Source organism: Neophocaena asiaeorientalis, unplaced genomic scaffold, assembly GCF_003031525.2.
Source record: "Neophocaena asiaeorientalis asiaeorientalis breed wild unplaced genomic scaffold, Neophocaena_asiaeorientalis_V1.1 scaffold648, whole genome shotgun sequence".
In the NCBI taxonomy this organism is placed as follows: Eukaryota; Metazoa; Chordata; class Mammalia; order Artiodactyla; family Phocoenidae; genus Neophocaena; species Neophocaena asiaeorientalis.
In genome coordinates this window covers 4,032,946-4,056,289 of record NW_020172781.1, presented here as the reverse complement: position 1 = coordinate 4,056,289, position 23,344 = coordinate 4,032,946, and the positions used below count along the sequence as shown (strand labels likewise).

The window sequence follows — 23,344 nt, the reverse complement described above, 5'->3', positions numbered from 1 at the left end:
TCTCCCTACCTTTCACTGCTACCATTCTGATCCAAGGCGCCACATCTGTTGCCTGGACTGTTGTAGTAGCTTCTGAACTGAATTCCTGCTTCTGCTCTCACCTCCACTCCCCACCTTCTGCTTTTAATCCAATCTTCCCATGAACAGCCAGTGTGATACTCTTAAAATGAAAGTCCATCCATGTCCCTCTTCTGCTTGGAACTCCCCAGTGGCTCCCCATTTCAATCAGAGTAAAAGCCAAAGTCTTAGTGGTCTTCAAGATCCTACACAATTTACCCCCTACCCTTGTACTCAAACCTCATCCCCTCCCACTCTCCCCCCTTGATCATTCCATTCCAGTCACACTGCTATTCCTCAATCCCACCAGGCATACTGCCACCACAGGGCCTTTGCACTTGCTGTTCCTTCTCCCATTCCTTTTTAATTTATTTTTATTTTTTTAATTTTTTAAAATGTTTTTTTATTTTTGGCTGAGCCAGGTCTTAGTTGCGGCACACAGGATCTTTCATTGGGGCGTGTGAACTTCTTAGTTGCCGCATACAGACTCTTAGTTGTGGCATGCATGTGGGATCTAGTTCCCCGATCAGGGATCGAACCTGGACCCCCTGCATTGGGAGAGTGGAGTCTCACCCACTGGACCACCAGGGAAGTCCTACCTTCTCTCATTCTTCCCTCTGACATACATACAGCTCACTCTTTGCCTTCTTCATGTCTTTGCTCAAATGTCTCCTTTTCAGACCTTCCCTAACCACCTTTTTTGAGACTGAACCCCTAAACGTTGCCACTTCTCATCCCCCACACGTAGTCAGTACCTTTTAACCTCTTTCCCTGCTTTATTTTCCTGATTAGCACTTATCACCGTCTTAATTATTATAATGTTACTTATTTATCCTGTTTATTATCTGTCTCCACCATTAGAGTGTAAGCCCTCTGCAGTCCGAGGATTTTGCCTATTCACTGCTGTATCCCCAGGACACCTGCGTGGCACATAGTGGGCACTCAACAAATGTTTGTTGAATGAATGGCATTCCGAGTTTCAATCCCTGCCCACCTGTCCAGGCACAGCTCTCCCCTCTCCCCTCCCTGCCCTCCAAGCCAACGTGGACCTGACAGCCGAGTCCTGGCACATACCAGGATGATTCACACTTCTCAGCCTTATCCTGTCTTGTGCCCTTTGTCCCCTGGCCACATTCCCAGTCTTTTAAGAGTCATCTCAAGCAGGTGTTCACTGACACCACAGGTGACCCCAAAGAAACTCTTCTGCCTGAATTTCCACCAGGTTTCTGTGCCCTCTTTTCTCCTAGTACACAGGACACTGGACTCTCTGTGTCTCCTCTGTCTCCCCCACTGCTCTGGGAGCCCCTGGGGCAGGAACCACATCTTACCTTGTCTTCTTAGCACAATGTCTGGCACCCAGCCAGCACTCACTAGATGTACAGTGAAGGAATAACAATACTTGCATTTACTTAATGTTTTCTCTGCTAAATGTTCTCACGCTTAATCCACACAACCTATGGGGTAGGTATTATTCTTAAACCCATTTTAAGGATTATTTATGTGAGGGTCAGAGAGGTTACGAGTCTGGCAAAGGGCAGACTGGAATTCCAGAGTTCGTTCTGCGGAACCCTAGAATTCCCACTGTTCAGCCCAACCTCGAGTGAGTAACTACTCTTGCTGAGCCTGTTTCGGGTGACAAGGTTGTGGGGATGGGATTGGTGGATACCATCCAACTCCCATCTCCTGGGGGAGTTGCCTTTCCCAGGGCCATCCTCAAGCCAGTTTCAGTTTCCAAGTTGTAAAAGGGAAACTAAGAGGTGAGAAACGAAACCTACAGCAGAAAGGGTGACTAAAAGCCCCGCCTGTGAGGGTGGTTTCACCCAGTGTCCCTCAGTACCCCAGCTGCAGTGAACGGCCTCCAGGAAGAGGATCCCCTGGTCAGCCAGACACCCTTGTTTCCTCTCCACTCTGGTCCTTTATTCCACAGGGTGCTGGAGGTCAGCTGAGGAGGAGTCCCCTTAAAGAAGAGTGTGTGTGCCAGGAGCTGGGTAGGTGTGTGGGTATATATCTAGCCACCAGTGGTACTCTCAAGACAGAGATGGCAGTGCCCCCGGAGCTGTTTGTCACCCCAGCTTCCAGGCTGAACTCCTTCGTGGCTGACTGCCTGCATCCCAGCCAGAAGTGGAAAAAAGAGGTGCTGGAGACTGTGCAGACCGTGGAGCAGTTCCTGAGGGAGCAGAGCTTCCAAGGGGAGCATGGGCTGGACCAGGAATTGGGGGTGCTGAAGGTGGTCAAGGTGAGACTGGTTCCCTCCATCCCCAGGCCAGGGCTGGGCAAAATGCAGCTTGTGGGTCTACATCCCTGAGGATGCTGGGACCTGTTGCCTCATTATCTCTAGCCCATGCTACTGACCTCTCAAGACACTCCGTCCCAATGCACTGCTGCCTTGAGCAGAGCAAGTCCAGTAAGGAAGCTAATAATAATAGTGTACTTGTTTGGATGCACGAGCCTAAGCCCTTAACATGTATTATGTCTAATTTGTGTACCCTGTGAGGTATGTATTATTCTTTTCCCATTTTACAGATGAGCAGAATGGAAACTCAGTGATTTAAGATCCACAATGACCAAATGCAATGCAAGGTCTCTGATTGGATCTTGGTGTGAATGGACCATCTGTAAAATATAATTTGGGAACAATTGGGGAAATTTCAATATGGCCAGAATGTTAAATAATATATATAAGGGAATTTTTTTTTAATATTTATTTATTTTATTTATTTATTTTCTTGGCTGCGTCAGGTCTTAGTTGTGGCAATGCGGGATCTTTTGTTGCAGTGTGCGGGCTCGGGCTTCTCTCTAGTTGTGGCGTGCGGGTTTTCTCTTTCTAGTTGTGGCGCGTGGGCTCCAGGGTGTGTGGGCTTTGTAGTTTGCGGCACACGGGCTCTCTCGTTGAGGCGTGGGAGCTCAGTAGTGTGGCACGCGGACTTAGTTGCCCTGCAGCATGAAGGATCTTCGTTCCCTGACCAGGGATTGAACCCGAGTTCCCTGCATTGGAAAGTTGATTCTTTACCACGGGACCACCAGGGAAGTCCCAGGGAACTGTTTTTCTTTGAGGCAAAATAGTTTTGTGGTTATGGGAAAAAATGTTCTCTTTTGTTGGACACAAATGCTAAAGTACTTAGGGACGATGGTCCTTAGCGTCTGTAATTTACTTTAAAGTGGCTTAGTTGAAGCAAATATGGCAGAGTTTAGACTCGTTGAATCTGGGTGGATGTATAAGTGTTCATTGTATGCTCTTTCTATTTTTCTGTTTAAAGTTTCTGATAATGGAAATTTTTTTTAATGGAAGCTCAGAGAGGTGAGGTACTTGCCCAAGGTCGCACAGCTAGTAGTGAAGCTGGGATTTCAACCAGGATCTCTTACTCCACTCCAGGCTGCCCTCACTGAGCTTTTTTTCCCCAAGCCCTTCCTGCAGCTGCATCATGTCACCTCCTGTCCTAGCTAGGATAATAATGCAAGAAGGTCAAAACTAGAAAGGTGTGATGAGGAAAACAACTTTTGAGGAAAACGATTTTGTTTTTCTGAGTGGCTGCCTAGGCATTTTACAGTATGGTGACCCTACTAACACCAAATGTTCAGAGTCTGGACTTTTAGATAGGTTTAGGGTATCCCCACAGGTTCCTGCTTTGCCTTCCCCGGTGGAACCTTTTAATATAACCACTGAGTGGGCTTCCCTGGTGGTCCAGTGGTTAAGACTCTGAGCTTCCACTGCAGCAGGCACAGTTTCGATCCCTGGTCAGGGAAGTTCTGCATGCCGCACTGTGTGGCCAAAAAACATAAATAAATAAAACTTTTTTTAAATGTAGAGCTAAGAGGGTTTAAAAAAATTTTTTTTTAATGTAAATTGATACAGCCACTATGGAGAACAGTATGGAGGTTCCTTAAAAAACTACAGATAGAATTACCATACGACCCAGCAATCCCACTACTGGGCATATACCCTGAGAAAACCATAATTCAAAATGAGTAATGTACCAAAATGTTCATTGCAGCTCTATTTACAATAGCCAGGACATGGAAGCAACCTAAGTGTCCATCAACAGGTGAATGGATAAAGAAGATGTGGCACATATATACAATGGAATATTACTCAGCCATAAAAAGAAACGAAATTGAGTTATTTGTAGCGAGGTGGATGGACCTAGAGTCTGTCATACGGAGTAAAGTAAGTCAAAAAGAGAAACACAAATACCATATGCTAACACATATATATGGAATCTAAGAAATAAAAAAAAAAGGAGGTCATGAAGAACGTAGGGGTAAGATGGAAATAAAGACACAGACCTACTAGAGAATGGACTTGAGGATATGGGGATGGGGAAGGGTAAGCTGTGACAAAGTGAGAGAGTGGCATGGACATATATACACTACCAAACGTAAAATAGATAGCTAGTGGGATATATACACTACCAAACGTAAAATAGATAGCTAGTGGGAAGCAGCCGCATAGCACAGAGAGATCAGCTCGGTGCTTTGTGACCACCTAGAGGGGTGGGATAGGGAGGGTGGGAGGGAGGGAGATGCAAGAGGGAAGAGATGTGGGAACATATGTATATGTATAACTGATTCACTTTGTTATAAAGCAGAAACACACCATTGTAAAGCAATTATACTCCAATAAAGGTGTTTAAAAAAAACCACTTAGAGTTAAGCCTGTGAAAAGTTAGTAACCTCTGCCCCAATCACCTTGTAAGTACTAGGTGCTTGCTACCCTGCTCTATCTCCTGCTGGCTTGTGACCTGGGGTGGAAGACTGCCCTTCCCCCGGCTCACTGTGTCCCCTTGCTTCTGGGATCTGTAAGTAATAAATCATTAAAAAAATTTTTTTTAATTAATTTTGGTTGGAGTATAGCTGCTTTACAATGTTGTGTTAGTCTCTGCTGTACAGCAAAGTGAATCAGTTATACGTATACATATACCCCTCCTTTTTAGATTTCTTTCTCATTTAGGTCACCACAGAGCATTGAGTAGAGTTCCCTGTGCTATACAGTAGGTTCTCATCAGTTATCTCTCTCTCTTTTTTTTTTTTTTGCGGTACGCGAGCCTGTCACTGTTGTGGCCTCTCCCGTTGCGGAGCACAGGCTCTGGACGCGCAGGCTCAGCGGCCATGGCTCACGGGCCCAGCCGCTCCGCGGCATGTAGGATCTTCCCGGACCGGGGGACGAACCCGTGTCGCCTGCATCAGAAGGCGGACTCTCAACCACTGCGCCACCAGGGAAGCCCAGTTATCTATTTTTGAAAGTAATAAATCTTATGATTCTACTCCCTTTGTATGGGTGTATTGAAACTGCACCTTTCCTCCAAATGACCCCGTGGGTTTCATTTCCCCACAGAGGGAGTTTGGATGCTGAGGGAGCTACCTGCCCACCCTGTGTGGGTGGCTTGTGCCCCCTGGCCAACGAGAAATTAACACTTTATTTGGGCTTTAAACCCTCCCCCCACCCCTGAAAATCTGGTGAGCTGTGCTGGTCCATAAGAGTGAATGCTTGTCCTTGGGTTTGAATAGGTTTGAACTGAAGCAAGTCATGAAGCCTGTTCTAGAACTTTCTTCCCTCTCTGCCTATATCTTACCACTGGAAAAGGTGGGAAGGGCAGCACAGGCACAGCCTTCAGCGGGATGTGCTCTTCATCCGCACCCAGAGTGCCATTCCCAACCCTCTCACACAGGGCAGAAACGCTGAGTCCGAACGCAGGTGGAGAAAGAAAATGGGAAAGGAAGAGGAAACAAAAGATGGCGGACTCCTGCACAGAAGCAGGGCCTGCCACGTAGACTTGGGTCACAGGGAAGAAAGAGGTAGAACCACCACACCTGGTGTTCTGACCCTCTATCTGACTGTGACTATCAGTCCTGGCTGTGAGCCCATGGCAAGTTGATTAACCCCCAACTGCCTTCCTTTTCTCATGTGTACAATGGGGATAATTATACTAGTCCCCCCACCTCAGTTAATGGGGGTGAGGATTAAAAGACATTGTGTGTATAAAGGGCTTTCAGTGGTGCCAGGCACAGCGAGGGCTCAACTGGCGGCAGCTGGGTCATCATCAATGTTCCTTGACTCCACCCACCACCAGAGGTAGCCGACCTGAGGTCTGAGGCATCCCTGGCAATTCCACCTCCCGACCTGGAGTGAGAAAGAGAGAAGGCCAGAGAGTTGGGAGACTTTGTATACCGGAGGCCACAGCGCTGGAGAGCAAGTTTAGGATCTCAGAACATCAAAAAGACCCTTTCAGAATCATCCAGCTCAGGCTCCTTCAATTCAGATGGGGAAGCTGAACTCCAGGCAGCAGAAGAGATGATCTAAGTCGAGTAGAGCAGGAGAAGGAAGAGAGATATATTGCTGACGTCCTGTGTGCCAGGCACCACGGCAAGCCCTTGGCACACATTGTCTTGTCGAATCCTCCCAATCAGCCGGTGACTCACGTGCCGTCATTACTCTGAGGTTCCAGATGAGCAGCGTTCAGAGGATGATGCAACTGAGAAACAGGGGCACGGGGCGAGGTCAAGGTCAGGCGGCCCCGTTCCCCAGCCCGCGGTTCTCATCCACCAGGCAATCCTGTGCCCCCCTTTTTATTTTTATTTTATTTTATTTTTTAGATATTTATTTCTTCATTTATTTATTAATTTAGGCTGTGCCAGGTCTGAGTTGCCGCAGGCGGGATCTTATTTGGCATGCAGACTTCTTAGCTGCGGCATGCACGCAGGATCTAGTTCCCCAACCAGGGATCAAACCTGGGCACCCTGCATTGGGGGGGGGTGGAGTCTTACCCACTGGACCACCAGGGAAGTCCCTGTGCCCCCCTTTTTAATGTCATGAAATTATTCAGACATCCGCCCCCGCCAGAATCCTCCAACCACCACCCTGTGGAGGATGACTGTTCCCTTGGAGTGGGGATCACTCTGCAGATAAGGCTGAGTCTTGGAAGCGAGGCAGTGGAGTAAATAAGAAGCGTGGGCTGTGGAGTCTGGCTGCCTGGTTGGAAGCACCCACTGTGTGACCCTGGACGAGAGGCTTGCCTCTCCACATCCCCGCTTTGTCTCCTGTAAAGAAGGGATGTTAATACTCCCCACCCGGACTTCCCTGGTGGCACAGTAGTTAAGAATCTGCCTGCCAATGCAGGGGACACGGGTTCGAGCCCTGGTCAGGGAAGATCCCACATGCTGCGGAGCAACTAAGCCCGTGCGCCACAGCTACTGAGCCTGCGCTCTAGAGGCACCGAGCCACAACTACTGAGCCTGCGTGCCACAACTACTGAAACCAGCACGCCTAGAGCCCCTGCTCCGCAACAAGAGAAGCCACCGCAATGAGAAGCCCGTGCACCGCAATGAAGAGTAGCCCCCGCTCACCACAGCTAGAGAAAGCCCGCGCACGCAGCAAAGAAGACCCAATGCAGCCCAAAATAAATAAATAAATAATTTTTAAAAAAGGAAATACTCCCCGCCCATCCCTCAGGGCGGTGGCGATCATCCGTGAAAAGAGCATCAGGGATTGCCTGGTCCAGGCAGTGGCCTCGGGGTGACGGGACTCTTGTGTTCTGCAGGTGGGCTCCTTCGGGAACGGCACAGTGCTCAGGGACAGCTCAGAGGTGGAGCTGGTGATGCTCCTGAGTGGTTTCCACAGCTTCCAGGAGGAGGCCAGGCACCACGACGACATTCTGAGCCTGCTATGTAAAAAGCTCAGGTATTGCCAGGACCTCCTGAGCCTCCAGCTCCAGGACCTGAGGCTGGTCCAGGGAGTCCACTCTGCTGTCGCCTTCACCATCCAGTCCTGGGAGACTGCGGAGCCCATCACTGTCACCATCGTGCCGGCCTACATGGTTCTTGGTAAGCGGAAGCCCACCAGACTCACACGACCACCCTCCCGGGGGACCCGCAGCTTCCTCACCTCTCCTTCGTGACCACGTGCAGACACCTGTATTCACCCATTCAACCCACGTCCTGTGCTGGGTGCTGGGTGACCACAGTGCCTGGGACTGACTCAACTCTGGCTGTCCTGTGGCTCAACTTAGGAAACAGATTTATCAAAGAATCACGCAGATAAATATATGATTGGAGAGGAAGTGAGAGCCATGGAGGGGAAGGAGTAAGAGCAGCCCTGGGAGCTTCTGAAACATTTACCCCAGGGGCGGGGGCCTGTCATTGTCTGTGCTTTCCCGGAAGCAGAGCCTGAGACAGGGATGTGAGGATAAGCAGTCCCAGGAGATGCTGGTGGGGAAGCAGGGGAGTGAGATGGAAGGCGGGGAGCACGACAAGATGCAGGTTGAACTAGTCACCGTGCTGAGCAGCTGGGCTTGTGCCCTGCAGAGCTCTGGGAAAAGTGCAGAGCACGTCTCCCAAGTGGGTGGTTGAGTGTTTCATCCACCAGCTTCTGCTGGCCATTGGCTGAGAGCTGCTTCCCAGGAGCACCGATGGCACTAGTAACGGTATCAGCTACAAGCTCAGATGATCCAGCTTTCATCTGGTGCACTGGCTCCTCTTAACTAGAGTGGCTGCTGGGAGTTGCTCCATGGAGAAAGTGTCAGAATTGGGATCCCATCTGAGCCAGAAAGAGACAGTGGGAGGCATTAGTGTTAGTGATGTACGCCCCACCCTTCAGCAAACGTGCTCTCTGAGCCCAGCTTTCTTATATGGAATTAGTCCTTCCCTATAGTGATGGAAGCTTCATATAAATCGCTGAGAGATCCAAAACAGACATTAAGGGAAACTGAGGGTGTTGGGCACATCAAGAGAGGACAATAGTCCTTGAGTAGCCTGAGGAATAGAAAACCCACTTTAAAAAAATGTATTTTATTGAAGTCTAGTTGATTTACAATGTTGTGTTAATTTCTGCTGTACAGCAAAGTGAGTCAGTTATCCATAATATACACCATTATGTTTTATCACAGCATATTGAATCTAGTTCCCTGTGCTGTACAGTAGGACTTTGTTGTTTCTCCATCCTATGTATAATAGTTTGCATCTACTGATCCCAAACTCCCAATCCATCCCTCCCCCACCCACCCCCCCCCTTTGGTAACCATAAGTCTGTTCTCTATGCCTGTGAGTCTGTTTCTGGAAAACTCACTTTTGATTCTCCAGAAGGACAACCAAGAAGGCAAACTGTTAGTCTCTTAAGCTATGTGGTCCCAGGTCTCCCTGGAGAGATACTCCAATAATTACCAGTCTCTCCCCCATGGAGTAGTCAGCAACCTGGGGCTTCCTGAGCCCTCACTCTCTCCCCTTCGCCTCCTCTCTCTTCAGGGCCTTCTGTTCCCAACGCTCATCCCTCCCCAGAGGTCTATGTGAGTCTGATTAAGGCCTGCGGTTCCCCTGGACATTTCTCCCCATCCTTCAGCGAGCTGCAGAGAAACTTCGTGAAACACCGGCCCGCCAAGCTGAAGAGCCTCCTGCGGCTGGTAAAACACTGGTACCTGGAGGTGAGGAGGCTGCCAGGCTGGGGGCAGGAGCGGAAGATGGAGGAGGGAGGGGAAGAAAAAGGCAGGAACCATATCTGTCATCTCGGGAAACTGCACCAAGAGGCAATGGAGGTGGGGTGCGAGAGAAGGCTCACCTTTTTTTTTTTTTTTTTTTGCGGTACCGGGCCTCTCCCTGCTGTGGCCTCTCCCGTTGCGGAGCACAGGCTCCGGACGCGCAGGCTCAGCGGCTATGGCTCACGGGCCCAGCCGCTCCGCGGCATGTGGGATCTTCCTGGACCGGGGCACGAACCCGTGTCCCCTGAATCGGCAGGCGGACTCTCAACCACTGCGCCACCAGGGAAGCCCAAGGCTCACCTTTTAAAATGTGAACCTGGCAGAAGATGCAGATGAAGAAGGAGGAAGGAGAGGAGGGGGAGGAGAAAGAAACAGAGGAGGAAGGAGAGAAATAAGGAACGTACTGTATTTCGAAGAACGAGTGCTTGTAATGGTCCAGCTAAAGTCCAGTGCTGGCTAAGGCCAACTTCTCTGGGCTCTCTGGACATTAATCTCAGCTGAGTAAGGACTAACAAGCGGAAAAATTCGTTTAATTCCACACTGCACCAATTCCCCCTCCAAATGATTGAGTTCCTGAGTCTCATGATCATTACTGAGTGAGTACATCCACAGCAGCTACTTTTTAGATTTCACATATGATGTCTGCATGGTACCAGGTATATTTCAAACTACCCAGATGAGCATGTCATCTGAACTTATGAAAGGAAGACTCAGAAACAAACAAAAAATGAGAAAGAAAGAAAAAAGATGCTTTCTTATTTTTAAAAAAAAGGTAAGGGTCAGATTTTAAAAAGACCAGTCCAGTCCAAAAAGAAAAAAAAAAGTATTTAAAGATAAAAATCAGAATATTACCAAAGTTAGTTTATAGTTGGTATGTTTATGGTGGAAAAGCAGTCATTTTCTTACATGATTATCACTTCTACCAAGGTTGTGATGTATCTTCAGATGTTAGCATCACCGAAGCCAAGAATGAAATTGGTTTTTTTGGTCAGTCAGTCACTTAAGAGGAATTGATCCAAGGTTTTGTGGATTTGGAGAGCTAGAACTCAACAAAATGATCTGTTTGCTTTGTTTGTCTGTCTGTCTAAGTGTACAAAGTGTTTTCTTCCTGTATATGACTTGCACATTTATTGTAATGTCCGCAGAACAACGTATCAGCTTTACTTCTATAGCCCTTTCTTTGTTCAAGTCTCTGCCACTAAGGGACTTCCCTGGCGGTCCAGTAGTTAAGACTCCATGCTTCCACTGCAGGAGGCACAGGTTTGATTCCTAGTCAGGGAACCAAGATCCCCATGTGCCCCAAAACAAACAAGCAAACAAAAAAACCCCAAAAGTTTCTGCCTCTAAGACAAGAATTTGTCTGCATATGGTTTTTTGAAACAGTTTTCTGATTCAGTATTATTATTTATTTATTTATTTATTTTTGGCTGTGTTGGTTCTTTGTTGCTGCGCCCAGGCTTTCTCTAGTTGCAGACGAGCGGGGGCTACTCTTCGTCGCGGTGCGCGGGCTTCTCATTGCAGTGGCTTCTCTTGTTGCAGAGCACGGGCTCTAGGCGCACGGGCTTCAGTAGTTGTGGCTCGCAGGCTCCAGGGCGCAGGCTCAGTAGTTGTGGCGCATGGGCTTAGTTGCTCCGCGGCATGTGGGATCTTCCCAGACCAGGGCTCGAACCCGTGTCCCCTGCATTGGCAGGCGGATTCTTAACCACTGTGCCACCAGGAAAGTCCCTGATTCAGTATTATTAATTTGATGTTTTCTTTTATTTGAGAACTTTTATTTAGCTAAGTGTTACAAGATGTGTTTGTTGATCAATACTTAAGGACACAAAGAGTTCATATTGTATGTTAAACAAAACTAGAATCCCATGAGGCTAAAATGGTTGATAGTTCATTTTTGTCTGGAAACGTAACATCACAGGAGTTGTCGTTCACTTTCATGGTTCAAAATTATTTTATGATTCTTACCAACTCATCTACTGGGGTCAGGGACCAAGGAACATGTAAGTGAGCTTCTCTGGGTTCTATTCACCAAATCTTAACTGTACGAATATCACTGATCTCAGAGATGCCCAAGTTTGTGCATGCTCATGACAAACCAAAAAGTGTTACTTTGACTATCTATAATTCTGGGCTTTCATAAGCCTTGCAACGGTATCAGTTTCCAAGAGGGACTTTTGAGCATCATTTCCCCATGTGAAGAGCTGTCCTTGATTTCTTTTGTGTTTTAATTTACCAACAAGCAGATGTTTATGTTCTATCTTTTGAAGTATTTAATTCAGTTCCATTTTGGGAAAAAGATGGGGCTTTCCCCAGTGTTTTGGCTGAGCTTCTGACATAAGTGTTTTGTTTGGTTGTTTTTTTGTTTTGTTTTGGAGGGTTTTTTGTCTTTTGCCATTTTAAGTGTACAAGTCAGTGGCATTAATTACATTCACAATGTTGTGTAAATATCACCATTATTTCCAGAACTTTTTTTTATCATCCAAAACAGAAACTATACCCATTAAACAATAACCTCCCATTCTACCCTCCCTCCAGCCCTGTAATCTCTATTCTACTTTCTATCTCTATGAACTTGACCGCTCTAGGGACCTCTTATAAGTGGAGTCATACAATATTTGTCCTTTTCTGTCTGATCCTTTTTTTCCTTTTTGGCCGTGCCACGCGGCATGCGGGATCTTAGTTCCCCTAACAGGGATGGAACCGTGCCCCCTGCAGTGAAAGGATGAGTCCTACCCACTGGAACACCAGGGAATTCCCTGTGTCTGATTCTTAACCGTGGGATTATCATACCTAATTGGATGAGATTTCTGACATGAATACAAGTTTACTTATACATTTGATTTATTCTTTTTTTAAAAAAACTAAATTTATTTATTTATTTTTGGCTGCGTTGGGTCTTCGTTGCTACCCGTGGGCTTTCTCTAGTTGCGGCGAGCTGGGGCTACTCTTCGTTGCGGTGCGCGGTCTTCTCATTGCGGTGGCCTCTCTTATTGTGGAGCACGGACTCTAGGCGCGCGGGCTTCAGTAGTTGTGGCTCGCAGGCTCCAGGGCGCAGGCTCAGTAGTTGTGGCGCACAGGCTTAGTTGCTATGTGGCATGTGGGATCTTCCTGGACCAGGGCTCCTACGCGTGTCCCCTGCATTGGCAGGCGGATTCTTAACCACTGAGCCACCAGGAAAGTTCCGATTTATTCTTGATTTATCTAATTCTATCCTGGTGGGAAGAAGGACAGGTTTTTTGAACGTATGTAAACGCTACATATTCCTGAAAAGGAACTTAATAAAGACACTTTGTGAATATTAAGCCATCATTCTGAATAGTTTTATAAGCAAGGCCAATTTACATATGCTATTATTTTACAGAATAATTATCTTTGTTTTCCTGAGGATTAGTTAGTTCATAATCTATAATAGGAATTTTTTTTTTTTTTTTTTTTTTGCGGTACGCGGGCCTCTAACCGCCGCGGCCTCTCCTGCCACGGAGCACAGGCTCCGGACGCGCAGGCTCAGTGGCCGTGGCTCACGGACCCAGCCACTCTGCGGCATGTGGGATCCTCCCGGACCGGGGCACGAACCCGTGTCCCCTGCATCGGCAGGCAGACTCCCAACCACTGCGCCACCAGGGAAGGCCTATAATAGGAATTTTTATAGGGATTTTTTAAATTCTGAGGTGTCAATTGGAATAATATATCATTTACAGAATGTATCTTAGTTTGCACATGTATTTCCGTGTATTGAGGGTAGGATAGTAAGAAAGAAAGGGTTTTTTGTTTTCTCTCACATAGTCATCAATAGAACATTAACCTGAGTAATTAATTCTCATTTTGTTAAGCAATCTGCTCTTACGAAGTTGCCTACTTCTGAAATAAAAGATTCTGGTGAAATTCTGACTCAGTCCCCTTTGGTGGCCATATGAGTCTTTATCCACGAATTTATTACACTTCATAAATTTCCCATAGTGGAGTTGGGGGGAAGAGATTTGCTGGCAGATAGATTATATTGTAATCAGACCATTCTTTTATGAAATCCTTTTTTTTTTCATTTACATACATAAAAACAAAAAGAATTGGCAGCTGTGATTTTACTATTTTAATTACGGGTCCAAAATAAACACAGCATAAAATCTAACAGTCCATCAGCTCCTAATTTTACAGGGCTGTTTTCCAGGAATCATATGTGTGTGCGTGCACACACCACACCCCTACCCCCCAATTTTTGAGTGATTTAAATTCATAATGGCATACAAGACAACAATAACAGGGCTCCCAGGAGATATCTGAATACTCAAGACAAACAGACCAAAAGAGAGCGAGAGAGAGAGCGAGAGGAAGAGCGAGAGCGAGAGAGAAAGAGAGAGAGAGAGAGAGAGAGAGAGAGAGAGAGAGAGAGAGAGAGAAACACAAAATACAATCAAACTCTCATCAACTGCCACTCAGCAGAGAATAACTTCCTGTCATCCGTCTCCCGACAGAGACCACCAGATGGTCAAACCATAAAAGCAGAGTCACCGATTGTAGTCATCAGTGGGGACATAAGTGGCCCCATGCAAATAGGTACAAGAACCAGAATCAGACTTGTCCAAGAATCAGACAATCTAGAATCAGAAATAAAAACAGAGTAGAGGTGGGGAGGGAGGAGAGAAACATCAGAAGAATAAAAGCTATTGTCATACAAGATTCACCCTCGGAATTGAAAAAAGGGGCAAGTCTGAATGTAAACAGCCCATGGGGCGCATTTCTCAGGCAACACAGTTTACTCAGTTTTGGAACAGTCTCAGTGGAACCTCCAGCTGCAACCAGAAACAAGAGGTAAAAAGTCATTCATTAAATAAGAACTTGCAGAGAAGTTGCAAGGGAATCAGACTGCAGAAGGAAAGGCTTAATCCAATAAAAAAATATATATAATAGGCGTTAAAAGAAAAAACGATTACCAAGATTACTAGGTTTATAGTTCATCTCTGTTGATGGTGGAAAAATAGCAAATTTCTCACATGCTTATCAGATCTAGAAAGGTCATGAAGTATTGCAACTTTGCAAAAGTCAGAGAAATCCAAAATATGAAGAAATCAGAGCATCACTAACATAAATCAGCACTGGAAGGGAACATACATCTTTTCTTCTGGTTTGCTCTTTTTTTTTTTTTTAATGTACCATTAAATAGTCTATCAAAAGTCCTAAAAGAGGGCTTCCCTGGTGGCGCAGTGGTTGAGAGTCCGCCTGCTGATGCAGGGGACGCGGGTTCGTGCCCCAGTCCGGGAGGATCCCACATGCCGCGGAGCTGCTGGCCCCGTGAGCCATGGCCGCTGAGCCTGCGCGTCCGGAGCCTGTGCTCCGCAACGGGAGAGGCCACAACAGTGAGAGGCCCACGTACCACAAAAAAAAAAAAAAAAAAAAAGTCCTAAAAGAAATGAACGGCTCATTTTTCCTAAGGCTTACATCTTATGATTACAGGCATTCTGCATTTTCTTTGTCATGTAAATTTTAAGAATCTCGCTAGTAAAATTTCACTAGTATTGGAGAAAATAAATTGTCTTGTCATGAGTTTACATTCTTAACAAAACTATAATTTTATTAGTTAAGATTTATAGCTTTGTGAGATGTGAATTCACAAAATGTTACAAAAACAAATTCATTAATGTATAAATAAGTTTGAAATCAATTAAAAACATTTTAAAGTCAAGGATAAAGTTGTTTTTGTTAGTTTCAGGAAAGGCACAGGTTTCATTTATTTTGGGGACTGGAACTAGACCAGATGGCCTCGTTTCTGTTTGTTTCAAGGTCAAAGTGGGTTTTTGTCTTTTTGAGGGGTGTGATATAAAACTTATTTATAATGGCCACAGGACAAGATGTCAATTTTGCTTCCACAAACCAAATAGCTGGATGTTTGACAGAAATTTTCATTTCCTAGCTCAATGTTAGAGAGGTTCTTTAGACAGGAGGTGACTGGTATCCGTTAAGATGCTTTCTTTTTCAAGTAACAGAAAAACAGAAAAACCAACTCAAACTGGCTTAACCAATAAAGAGAAGTATCAGCTTATGTGAGAAAACCCACAGCAGTGGAGAGGAGGCTTCAGGCATTGTTTGATGAATGCTCCAGCTCAGTTTCTCTATAATACTCTCAGCGTCTCTCAATTCTATATGTCACCTTGGTCCACAGGCTGGCTTCCCTCATGGTGGCAAAATGGCCACATCTTTTCCTGCCCTCACATCCACATACAAGAGAGGACTTCTCTTCTTTCAACCACTGAACAAAAGAACTAGGCTTGACTCAAATTAAGCCAACTTAGATTACAAAGCTTCTCTTGAACCAATCACTTGGCAAGGGGAATAGGTTTATACTGGTGACCCTATCCAGTCAGGGCCAACCCTGGAGAGGAGGATTGGGTCAATTCCATCCAAACAGCATGGCTACTATACAATGGGGAAGGAAGAAACGCCTGTTAGAGAGGCAACCCTAATGTTCACCATGGATTCTCAGCTATTACCTAGTCCTATAGTCCCCCAACACACACATACTATTTTGTTTCTCTTTAGCTAAGACTTTTCTTTAAAAGAAATCTTTAAGGGGGCTTCCCTGGTGGCGCAGTGGTTGGGAGTCCGCCTGCCGATACAGGGGACGCGGGTTCGTGTCCCGGTCTGGGAGGATCCCACGTGCCGCGGAGCGGCTGGGCCCGTGGGCCATGGCCGCCGAGCCTGCGTGTCTGGGGCCTGTGTTCCGCAGCGGGAGAGGCCACAACAGTGAGAGGCCCGCGTACCGCCAAAAAAAAAAAAAAAAATCTTTCAAAAGCCTAAATAGATTAAAATGGAGCTGCTTAGGCTGGAGTGCTGATGACAGAGCCCAACCTGCTCACTCCTTGGGACACCCCTTTATCACTCCATTTCCGGGAGTTATGTCAAGCACAGTTTGAAACCAACTGGAGTAACCCAGCTGCTTAATTCTAAAATGGAGAAACCCATTTAGGGCCAGAGAGGGAAAGTGACTTGGTCAAGACTACGCAGCCATTAGGTAGCAGAGCTGGGACCACAACGTGGACTTTTCTGGTTTCTGGTTCAATGTCATCCTTATAAGGAATCTTGGGGTCTCGCTCTCTCTTCCCATGTCTTTCAACAGTGCGTGAAATCCTGGTGCCTTAGGGCCGAGCTACCCCCTCTCTATGCCCTTGAGCTACTGACCATCTACGCCTGGGAAGTGGGTACTCAGGAGGAGGCATGTTTCGGGTTGGACAGCGGCCTGGCCACCGTGATGAGACTGCTTCAGCAGTATAAGTTACTCTGTATCTACTGGACCAACTACTACACGTTCCAGAACCCGATCATTGAGGACTTTGTCAGAAAACAGCTCAAAAAAGAGAGGTACTAGATCACTGCATGCCAACCACATCTCAAAGAGAAAAGAAAGAGAATTAAGGGAAAGGTGGTATCGAGTTTTCTGGGTGGGCTTTATTAAGTAGGAAAGCTGATATCTCACCCTGACACACTTGACATCTCAAGTTGACTGCCTTTCAAAATTGCAAGGACCTTAGAGGCTATAAGCCTTTTCCTTGTTCCTCGAGCCACCACCCCACCCAAACCTTAGCCCTCTTGCCCTCAGAAGACCATTTCAGAAAAACATTTCAGAAAAGCTAAGCTACCTTAGCTTTTTAGTGACAGCATGGGAAACTGGAAAGAACCAGGGAGACCCAAGTGTAAGCCCAGCTCCACCATTTTCTCATCTCTATTCCTCATCTGTAAAACAGGAATAATTGGCACCAAACATGCAGGACTGTTGGGAGAGTCAGACAAAATATTTGTAAAGGGCCTACAGTATCTAGCCTATGGTAGATGCCAGATAAATGTTGTAGCACATGCTGCCTGTACCCATTCGTATCCCCTGGACCTTTACTGTTTCCAGGAAGGCTGGTTCAACCTCCAGCTGTCAGCACCTGCGTCCCTTTGCCTGTGGGTTTTCAGCTTCCCCCAGTGACGGGTGGAAGTTGGTGTATAAATACCTCAGCTCCCTCCCATCTCAGATGGAGGGGCTCTCTTTGGGACACATGTTCTCTACTACTTCCCAGAGTCCAGCCTGGGGGACTAGCCCCCAGTTGCTCACAGTGGTAATCACCTTGACACATACCCTTTACTGGCATCCTTCCCTTCCCTGTCTCACTTTCCCACTCTCTTATTGGTGCTTCCTGGTATCTCCTTCCAAATGAATGACTTGCACTCAAATCCTGATCTTAGGATCTGCTTCTGGGGGAACGCAGCCTGGGACATCTCTTTACATTAGAAGTTTTAGGTCAATGCAAGCAATATCGCAAGGTTGTTTATTATTCCCTTATGTGAGTGTTGGGTCTTTTTTTACAACGGAGAAAAACCTGGCCTCCTAATGAAAAGAGGATTTATTGTAAGGATGCCCAGAAAATTGACCTTGGAAAACCACTGGGACCTGAGGCAAATCTATAGACTCCCCTTCTCTCTGTTGCTCACTCTTTTTTTTTTTTTTTTAATTTTTTAAATGGTTTTTTAAGAATTTATTTTATTTATTTATTTTTGTCTGTGTTGGGTCTTCGTTGCTGCATGCGGGCTTCCTCTAGTTGCGGCAAGCAGGGGCTACTCTTCGTTGCGGCAAGCAGGGGCTACTCTTTGTTGCGGTGCGTGGGCCTCTCATTGCAGTGGCTTCTCTCATTGTGGAGCACGGGCTCTAGGCGCGTGGGCTTCAGCAGTTGTGGCTCACGGGCTCTAGAGCACAGGCTCAGCAGTTGTGGCACACGAGCCTAGTTGCTCCGCGGCATGTGGGATCCTCCCGGACCAGGGATCGAACCCATATCCCCTGCACTGGCAGGCGGACCCTCAACCACTTGCACCACCGGGGAAGCCCTGTTGCTCACTCTTACTGCCCACGTGCGCCCTTTCCTCTCACTGCTTCTCTCTCCACACCTGTTCGGCTCCCCTCTTACTCCTAGTTGATGAGGAACCTCCATCATTCCTGGTCCAAACTCCAGAGGGAACAAGTCTGATCTCTGGGCACAGGGCCTGCATATCAGGTCACCTGGTGGGTCACTTTGGGTCAGGTGACCCCACCCTATAGGTCAGCGTGTTATTACTCTAAATGAGGCAGGACCATTCAGGGAGTCAGGGATGTTGGGAGTTGAGAACATGGAGCCTAAGTTGTCTAGTTCATGTCAGTAGCCTGCTATCACATTGTGTCACTTAGATAAAAATCTCAGCTCCCACCTAAGTCAAAAGCTCCTGGAGTACAAGGGCCGGGTCTTGATCATGGGCTTGCCATCCAGCACATGTGGTCACCCCAAGCAACCCAAATAGGCTATTAGACCCCCTTCAAGCCAATATTCTTTAAAGTATTTATTCAACATTTACCTAGAGGAGAGATGCTTGGAGACAGCCCAACCTCTCCTCTGTTGAGGCAGAGGAGATGGGTAAGAATCCCTAGGGATAACCTAGGGAGGTCTGTGCCTCAGTTTCCTCATCTGTAAAATGGGGGAAAATCACCATCATCATCATCATAGGCCCTACCTTATAGAATTGCTGTAGGGATTAAAATAGGTTAATTCACATAGGGTTTGAGCCCATGCCTCAGTAAACATCAGTAAATAGTGGTGGTGGTGTTACTGTCATCCAAAGCAATTCAGCAGCTCTAGCCTCTACATAAGCCTCACTTATGTAGCCTGTTCAGCAAAATGAAAGCTCTGAACTTGAGGCCCACCTGCCTGAGTGGGCTGCTGTTACTGTTCCAGCATGCCTTTGGGGCTCTCACCCTCCGTACACCTCAAAAATTCCTTGCAAACCCCTAAAGTACTCTGCCCAAGAGGAATTCTTGGAAACAGAATCCTCTCCATTCTGTTACTCTCCGGCAATATTTTTGGGCCCTCCTAGACTGACAGTCCTGGGCTCTGGACATAGCAGATGCTCAGATGATTGCCAAGAAGGTTTCTTTCTGGCTTGTGGGCCTCCAAACCAGAAAGAACCTGGGCGCCTTCTCTCTGTGTTGCAGGCCTATCATCCTGGATCCGGCTGACCCCACCCACAATGTGGCAAAAGGCTACAGATGGGACATAGTCGCTCAGAGGGCCTGCCAGTGCCTGAAACAGGACTGTTGCTATGACAACTACGATAACCCAGTCCCCAGATGGAACGTGAAGGTAATGGCTCCTCTCTGTGCTGCCAGGAGCTTGAAGCTCAGAATGAGATAACTGCATAGTATTTAATTCTGTGTCGATGGAGCCAAGAGGACTTTAGTGTCAGTTTGAGGCCTGGCTGCACCACCTACCAGCTCTGTGAACTTGGGGAAATTATTCAACTGTCTGAGCTTCAGGTTCCTTATCTTCAAATTCTTGTTTTCCTGTTTTTTCTTCTTCCCATAACCTACCAAAGAATCACTGGGATTCTTTGCTCTCAGTCATTCTCTGCATAAGCTGAGCCCAGGCAAGTCAATTCAATCAGGTGTTTTGTGCCAGCACCAGGCTTGGGGTTGATGGTGGGTGACCAAGGGGGCAACAATGGTTCAGAAATAAGACGTGGCCACAACCCTTAAGAAACTTGCCAGATGGAAGCAAACTTGCACAAAACTGCTAAATAGAATTACCAGAGAAGATACTCAGAAAACAAAAAACTGCCATATAATATTATAATGTGATGCCAAACCCACAGTACAGGTAAAGAACATAATAATCTATTTTATTCACATTGTGCTTTACGATTTGCATAGCACTTGTTCAGGGGCAAGTCTATAAAATAGAAAGGTCAAGTAGTATTATTATCTTTATTGTTACTATCCCCATTTTACAGATGAGGAGATTGAGGCTCAGAGAGGTAAAGTGAATTAACCAAGGTCACACTGCTAAGAAGCAGCAGAGCCAGAACTCACACCCAGGTCTTTGTGGGGCTGTGGAATCGGAAAATAAATGTCATCATCATAAGTCACCAAGGAAGATTCCTTGAAGAAATTAAGGCATGAGGTGGGCCCTAAAAGCCAAGGACGGATGTAGACACTCAGAACAAAGGGTACTCCATCCAGGGAGAGAGTCAGGGTAGGGGATGAGGGGCAAAGGACTACAGTTGTGTGCAAAAGACTGAGGTGCTTAGAGCAGAAGGCAGAAGCAGAATCAGGGGCTCCCTAATAAGGAGCAGAGATTACAAACTGGGGGCCCACCAGCCATATGAGGCCCACAGATGGGCTGAAAAGTATACGCCTTTGGATTTTTCCTGAATATAAAAACCATCACGAAAAGATTTTTATCTTGACAAATCAGAAGACTTGGCAATGCTGGGCCTATATTCCTTCTTAAAAGGATCAGCTGGAGGTCGGCCCACCATTCCCCTCCCCCAGCACCTTCCAGATGTTGCTCTTCAGACATCTGGGGCTCTCAGGCCCTTGAGTGTGGCCTCCGGTGGTGAAGAACAGACTTTGGAGTCTGGCTGACCTCAGTTCAAATACCTGCTCGTGTGGGCAGAAGACCTAAATAGACATTTCTCCAAAGAAGACATACATACAGATGGCCAACAAATACATGAAAAGATGCTCAACATCACTAATCATTAGAGAAATGCAAATCAAAACCACAAACCTCACGCCAGTCAGAATGGCCATCATCAAAAAATCTAGAAACAATAGATGCTGGAGAGGGTGTGGAGAAAAGGGAACCTTCCTGCACTGTCAGTGGGAATGTAAATTGATACAGCTACTATGGAGAACTGTATGGAGGTTCCTTAAAAAACTAAAAATAGAACTACCATACGACCCAGCAATCCCACTACTGGGCATATGCCCTGAGAAAACCATAATTCAAAAAGATACATGTACTATAATGTTCACTGCAGCACTATTTACAATAGCCAGGACATGGAAGCAACCTAAATGTCCACCGACAGATGAGTGCATAAAGAAGATGTGTCACATATATACAGTGGAATATTACTCAGCCATAAAAAGGAACGAAATCGAGTTATTTGTAGTGAGGCGGATGGACCTAGAGTCCGTCATACAGAGTGAAGTAAGTCAGAAAGAGAAAAACAAATACTGTATGCTATCACATATATATGGAATATGAAAAAGCAGTATTGATGAACCTAGTGGCAGGGCAGGAATAAAGACGCAGACGTAGAAAACGGACTTGAGGACATGGGGGATGGGGAAGGGGAAGCTGGGATGAAGCGAGAGAGTAGCATTGAGATATATTCACTACCAAATGTAAAATGGATGGCTAGTGGGAAGCTGCTGCATAGCAAAGGGAGGTCAACTCGATGCTTTGTGACAACCTAGAGGGGTGGGATAGGGAGGGTGGGAGAGAGGCTCAAGAGGGAGGGGATATGGGGATATATGTATACATATAGCTGATTCACTTTGTTGTACAGCGGAAACTAACACAACATTGTAAAGCAATTATACTCCAATAAAGATGCGGAAGAAAGAAAAACAAACAAATACCTGCTCTGCTCCTCACTACTTTTGTGATGGTCAATAAATGGCATAACCCTGCTCAGCCACAGTTTCCTCATCTGTAAAATGGGCTAATAGCAGAACCAACCTCATAGGGCTGCTGTGAGAATAAAATACATTAAGAAGAGGATGAACGGCACCCAGCACAGGGCCTGGAAGGTGATTGGAACCCCCTAAATGTTTGCAGCTGCTGCTGTCGTTGTAAAGATGAGGACAGGTAAAGGGCACTTCTGTACTCAGACAGAGGGGTGTGGACTTAACCCCTCTTTGTCCTCTCCCTTCCAGGGTGCACGAGACATCCAACTGACAGTGGAGCAGTGGGGTTCCTCGGATTTCATCATCATGGTGAACCCTTATGACTCCATAAAGAAGGTTAAAAGGAAGATCCAGCGGAAACTGGGCTCCACATCCCTACAGCGTCTGTCCTTCCAGGAGCCCGGTGGGGAGCGACAGCTCCTCAGTAGCCAGTACTCCTTGGCTGATTATGGGGTTTTCTCCAACACTCGCATCTGTCTGCTGCAGACCATGTCCCCTGAGATCCAGGTCTTTGTGAAGAATCCCAGTGGTGGGAGCCACGCCTATGCCATTTACCCTGATAGCCTTGTCCTGAACCTGAAGCTGCAGATTGAAGTCAAGGAGGGGCTGTTCAGAGAGGAGCAACAGCTAGAGTTCCAAGGCCAAGTCCTGCAGGATGGGTGGAGTTTGATGAGCTATGGTGTCCAAGACAGCACCACCCTCACGCTGAAGAAAGAAGGAAAAAAGAAGAACCCAGCTAGTTCCTCTGAAAGACCTCTCTGTGCATTTTTGCCATTTAATCCAGTCCCCATCAGTTCCACCTAACCTTGCCAGTAGACGGGTGACGAGGGATATGAGACACTAGATATACAAACGAACAATGGCCAGACCATATTCGACAATAGAACTCTGACCCACAAGCTCTGCAGCCACCAGCCCAAAGCCAAACCACAATGCCTGCATCAATCAAGCCCAAACCATCAGGATTTGGTCAATAACTGCCAGCTTCCTTATTCCCTCCCTTCCAATTTAGGATCGATGAAAGAAAGCCAAACAAGCTCCCTAACCAATCACATAGGACAGCCTGCTTCTGCTTAGCCCGCCTCCAGCTTCCCTGTGCAAACAGCCTCAGTCAGGGTATGCCTGAAGCCTTCCCTTTATCCCACTATAAAGCTGTCCCACCGCCCTGCTTGCATTGGAGTCTCTGCCAAAGGCAACAGATGGTGGCTGATTCCCTGGCTATAGCAAGTTGGGAATAAATAATCTTTGTTTGTTCTCTTTCGGATGGTCTTCATTTATTTCCACAGATGCTAAGGCTGTCCTGGCATTATTGCTTAAACATTTGAGCCTCTCAACTCTGGAAAGTGAGGACTGTAGG

At 46.7% G+C, this 23,344-nt stretch overlaps 1 protein-coding gene across 1 annotated transcript; it reads left to right on the top strand.

The window, feature by feature from the left end:
• Positions 1–674: 674 nt before the first annotated feature.
• On the top strand, positions 675–23,248 carry OASL (2'-5'-oligoadenylate synthetase like). The gene is made up of 6 exons (XM_024741568.1): positions 675–2,293; positions 7,593–7,875; positions 9,292–9,467; positions 16,627–16,868; positions 19,507–19,654; positions 22,237–23,248. Exons 1-6 carry the CDS (start codon positions 2,096–2,098, stop codon positions 22,789–22,791), a joined length of 1,602 nt encoding a protein of 533 aa, XP_024597336.1. The 5' UTR covers positions 675–2,095; the 3' UTR covers positions 22,792–23,248.
• Positions 23,249–23,344: the final 96 nt, after the last annotated feature.

Bases quoted from the DNA above. Each gene is read 5' to 3' on its own strand.
- OASL (XM_024741568.1), top strand. From the start codon at position 2,096: ATGGCAGTGCCCCCGGAGCTGTTTGTCACCCCAGCTTCCAGGCTGAAC. The intron at 2,294-7,592 runs GTGAGACTGGTT...TGTGTTCTGCAG, and splicing joins GGGTGCTGAAGGTGGTCAAG to GTGGGCTCCTTCGGGAACGG. The intron at 19,655-22,236 runs GTAATGGCTCCT...TCTCCCTTCCAG, and splicing joins TCCCCAGATGGAACGTGAAG to GGTGCACGAGACATCCAACT.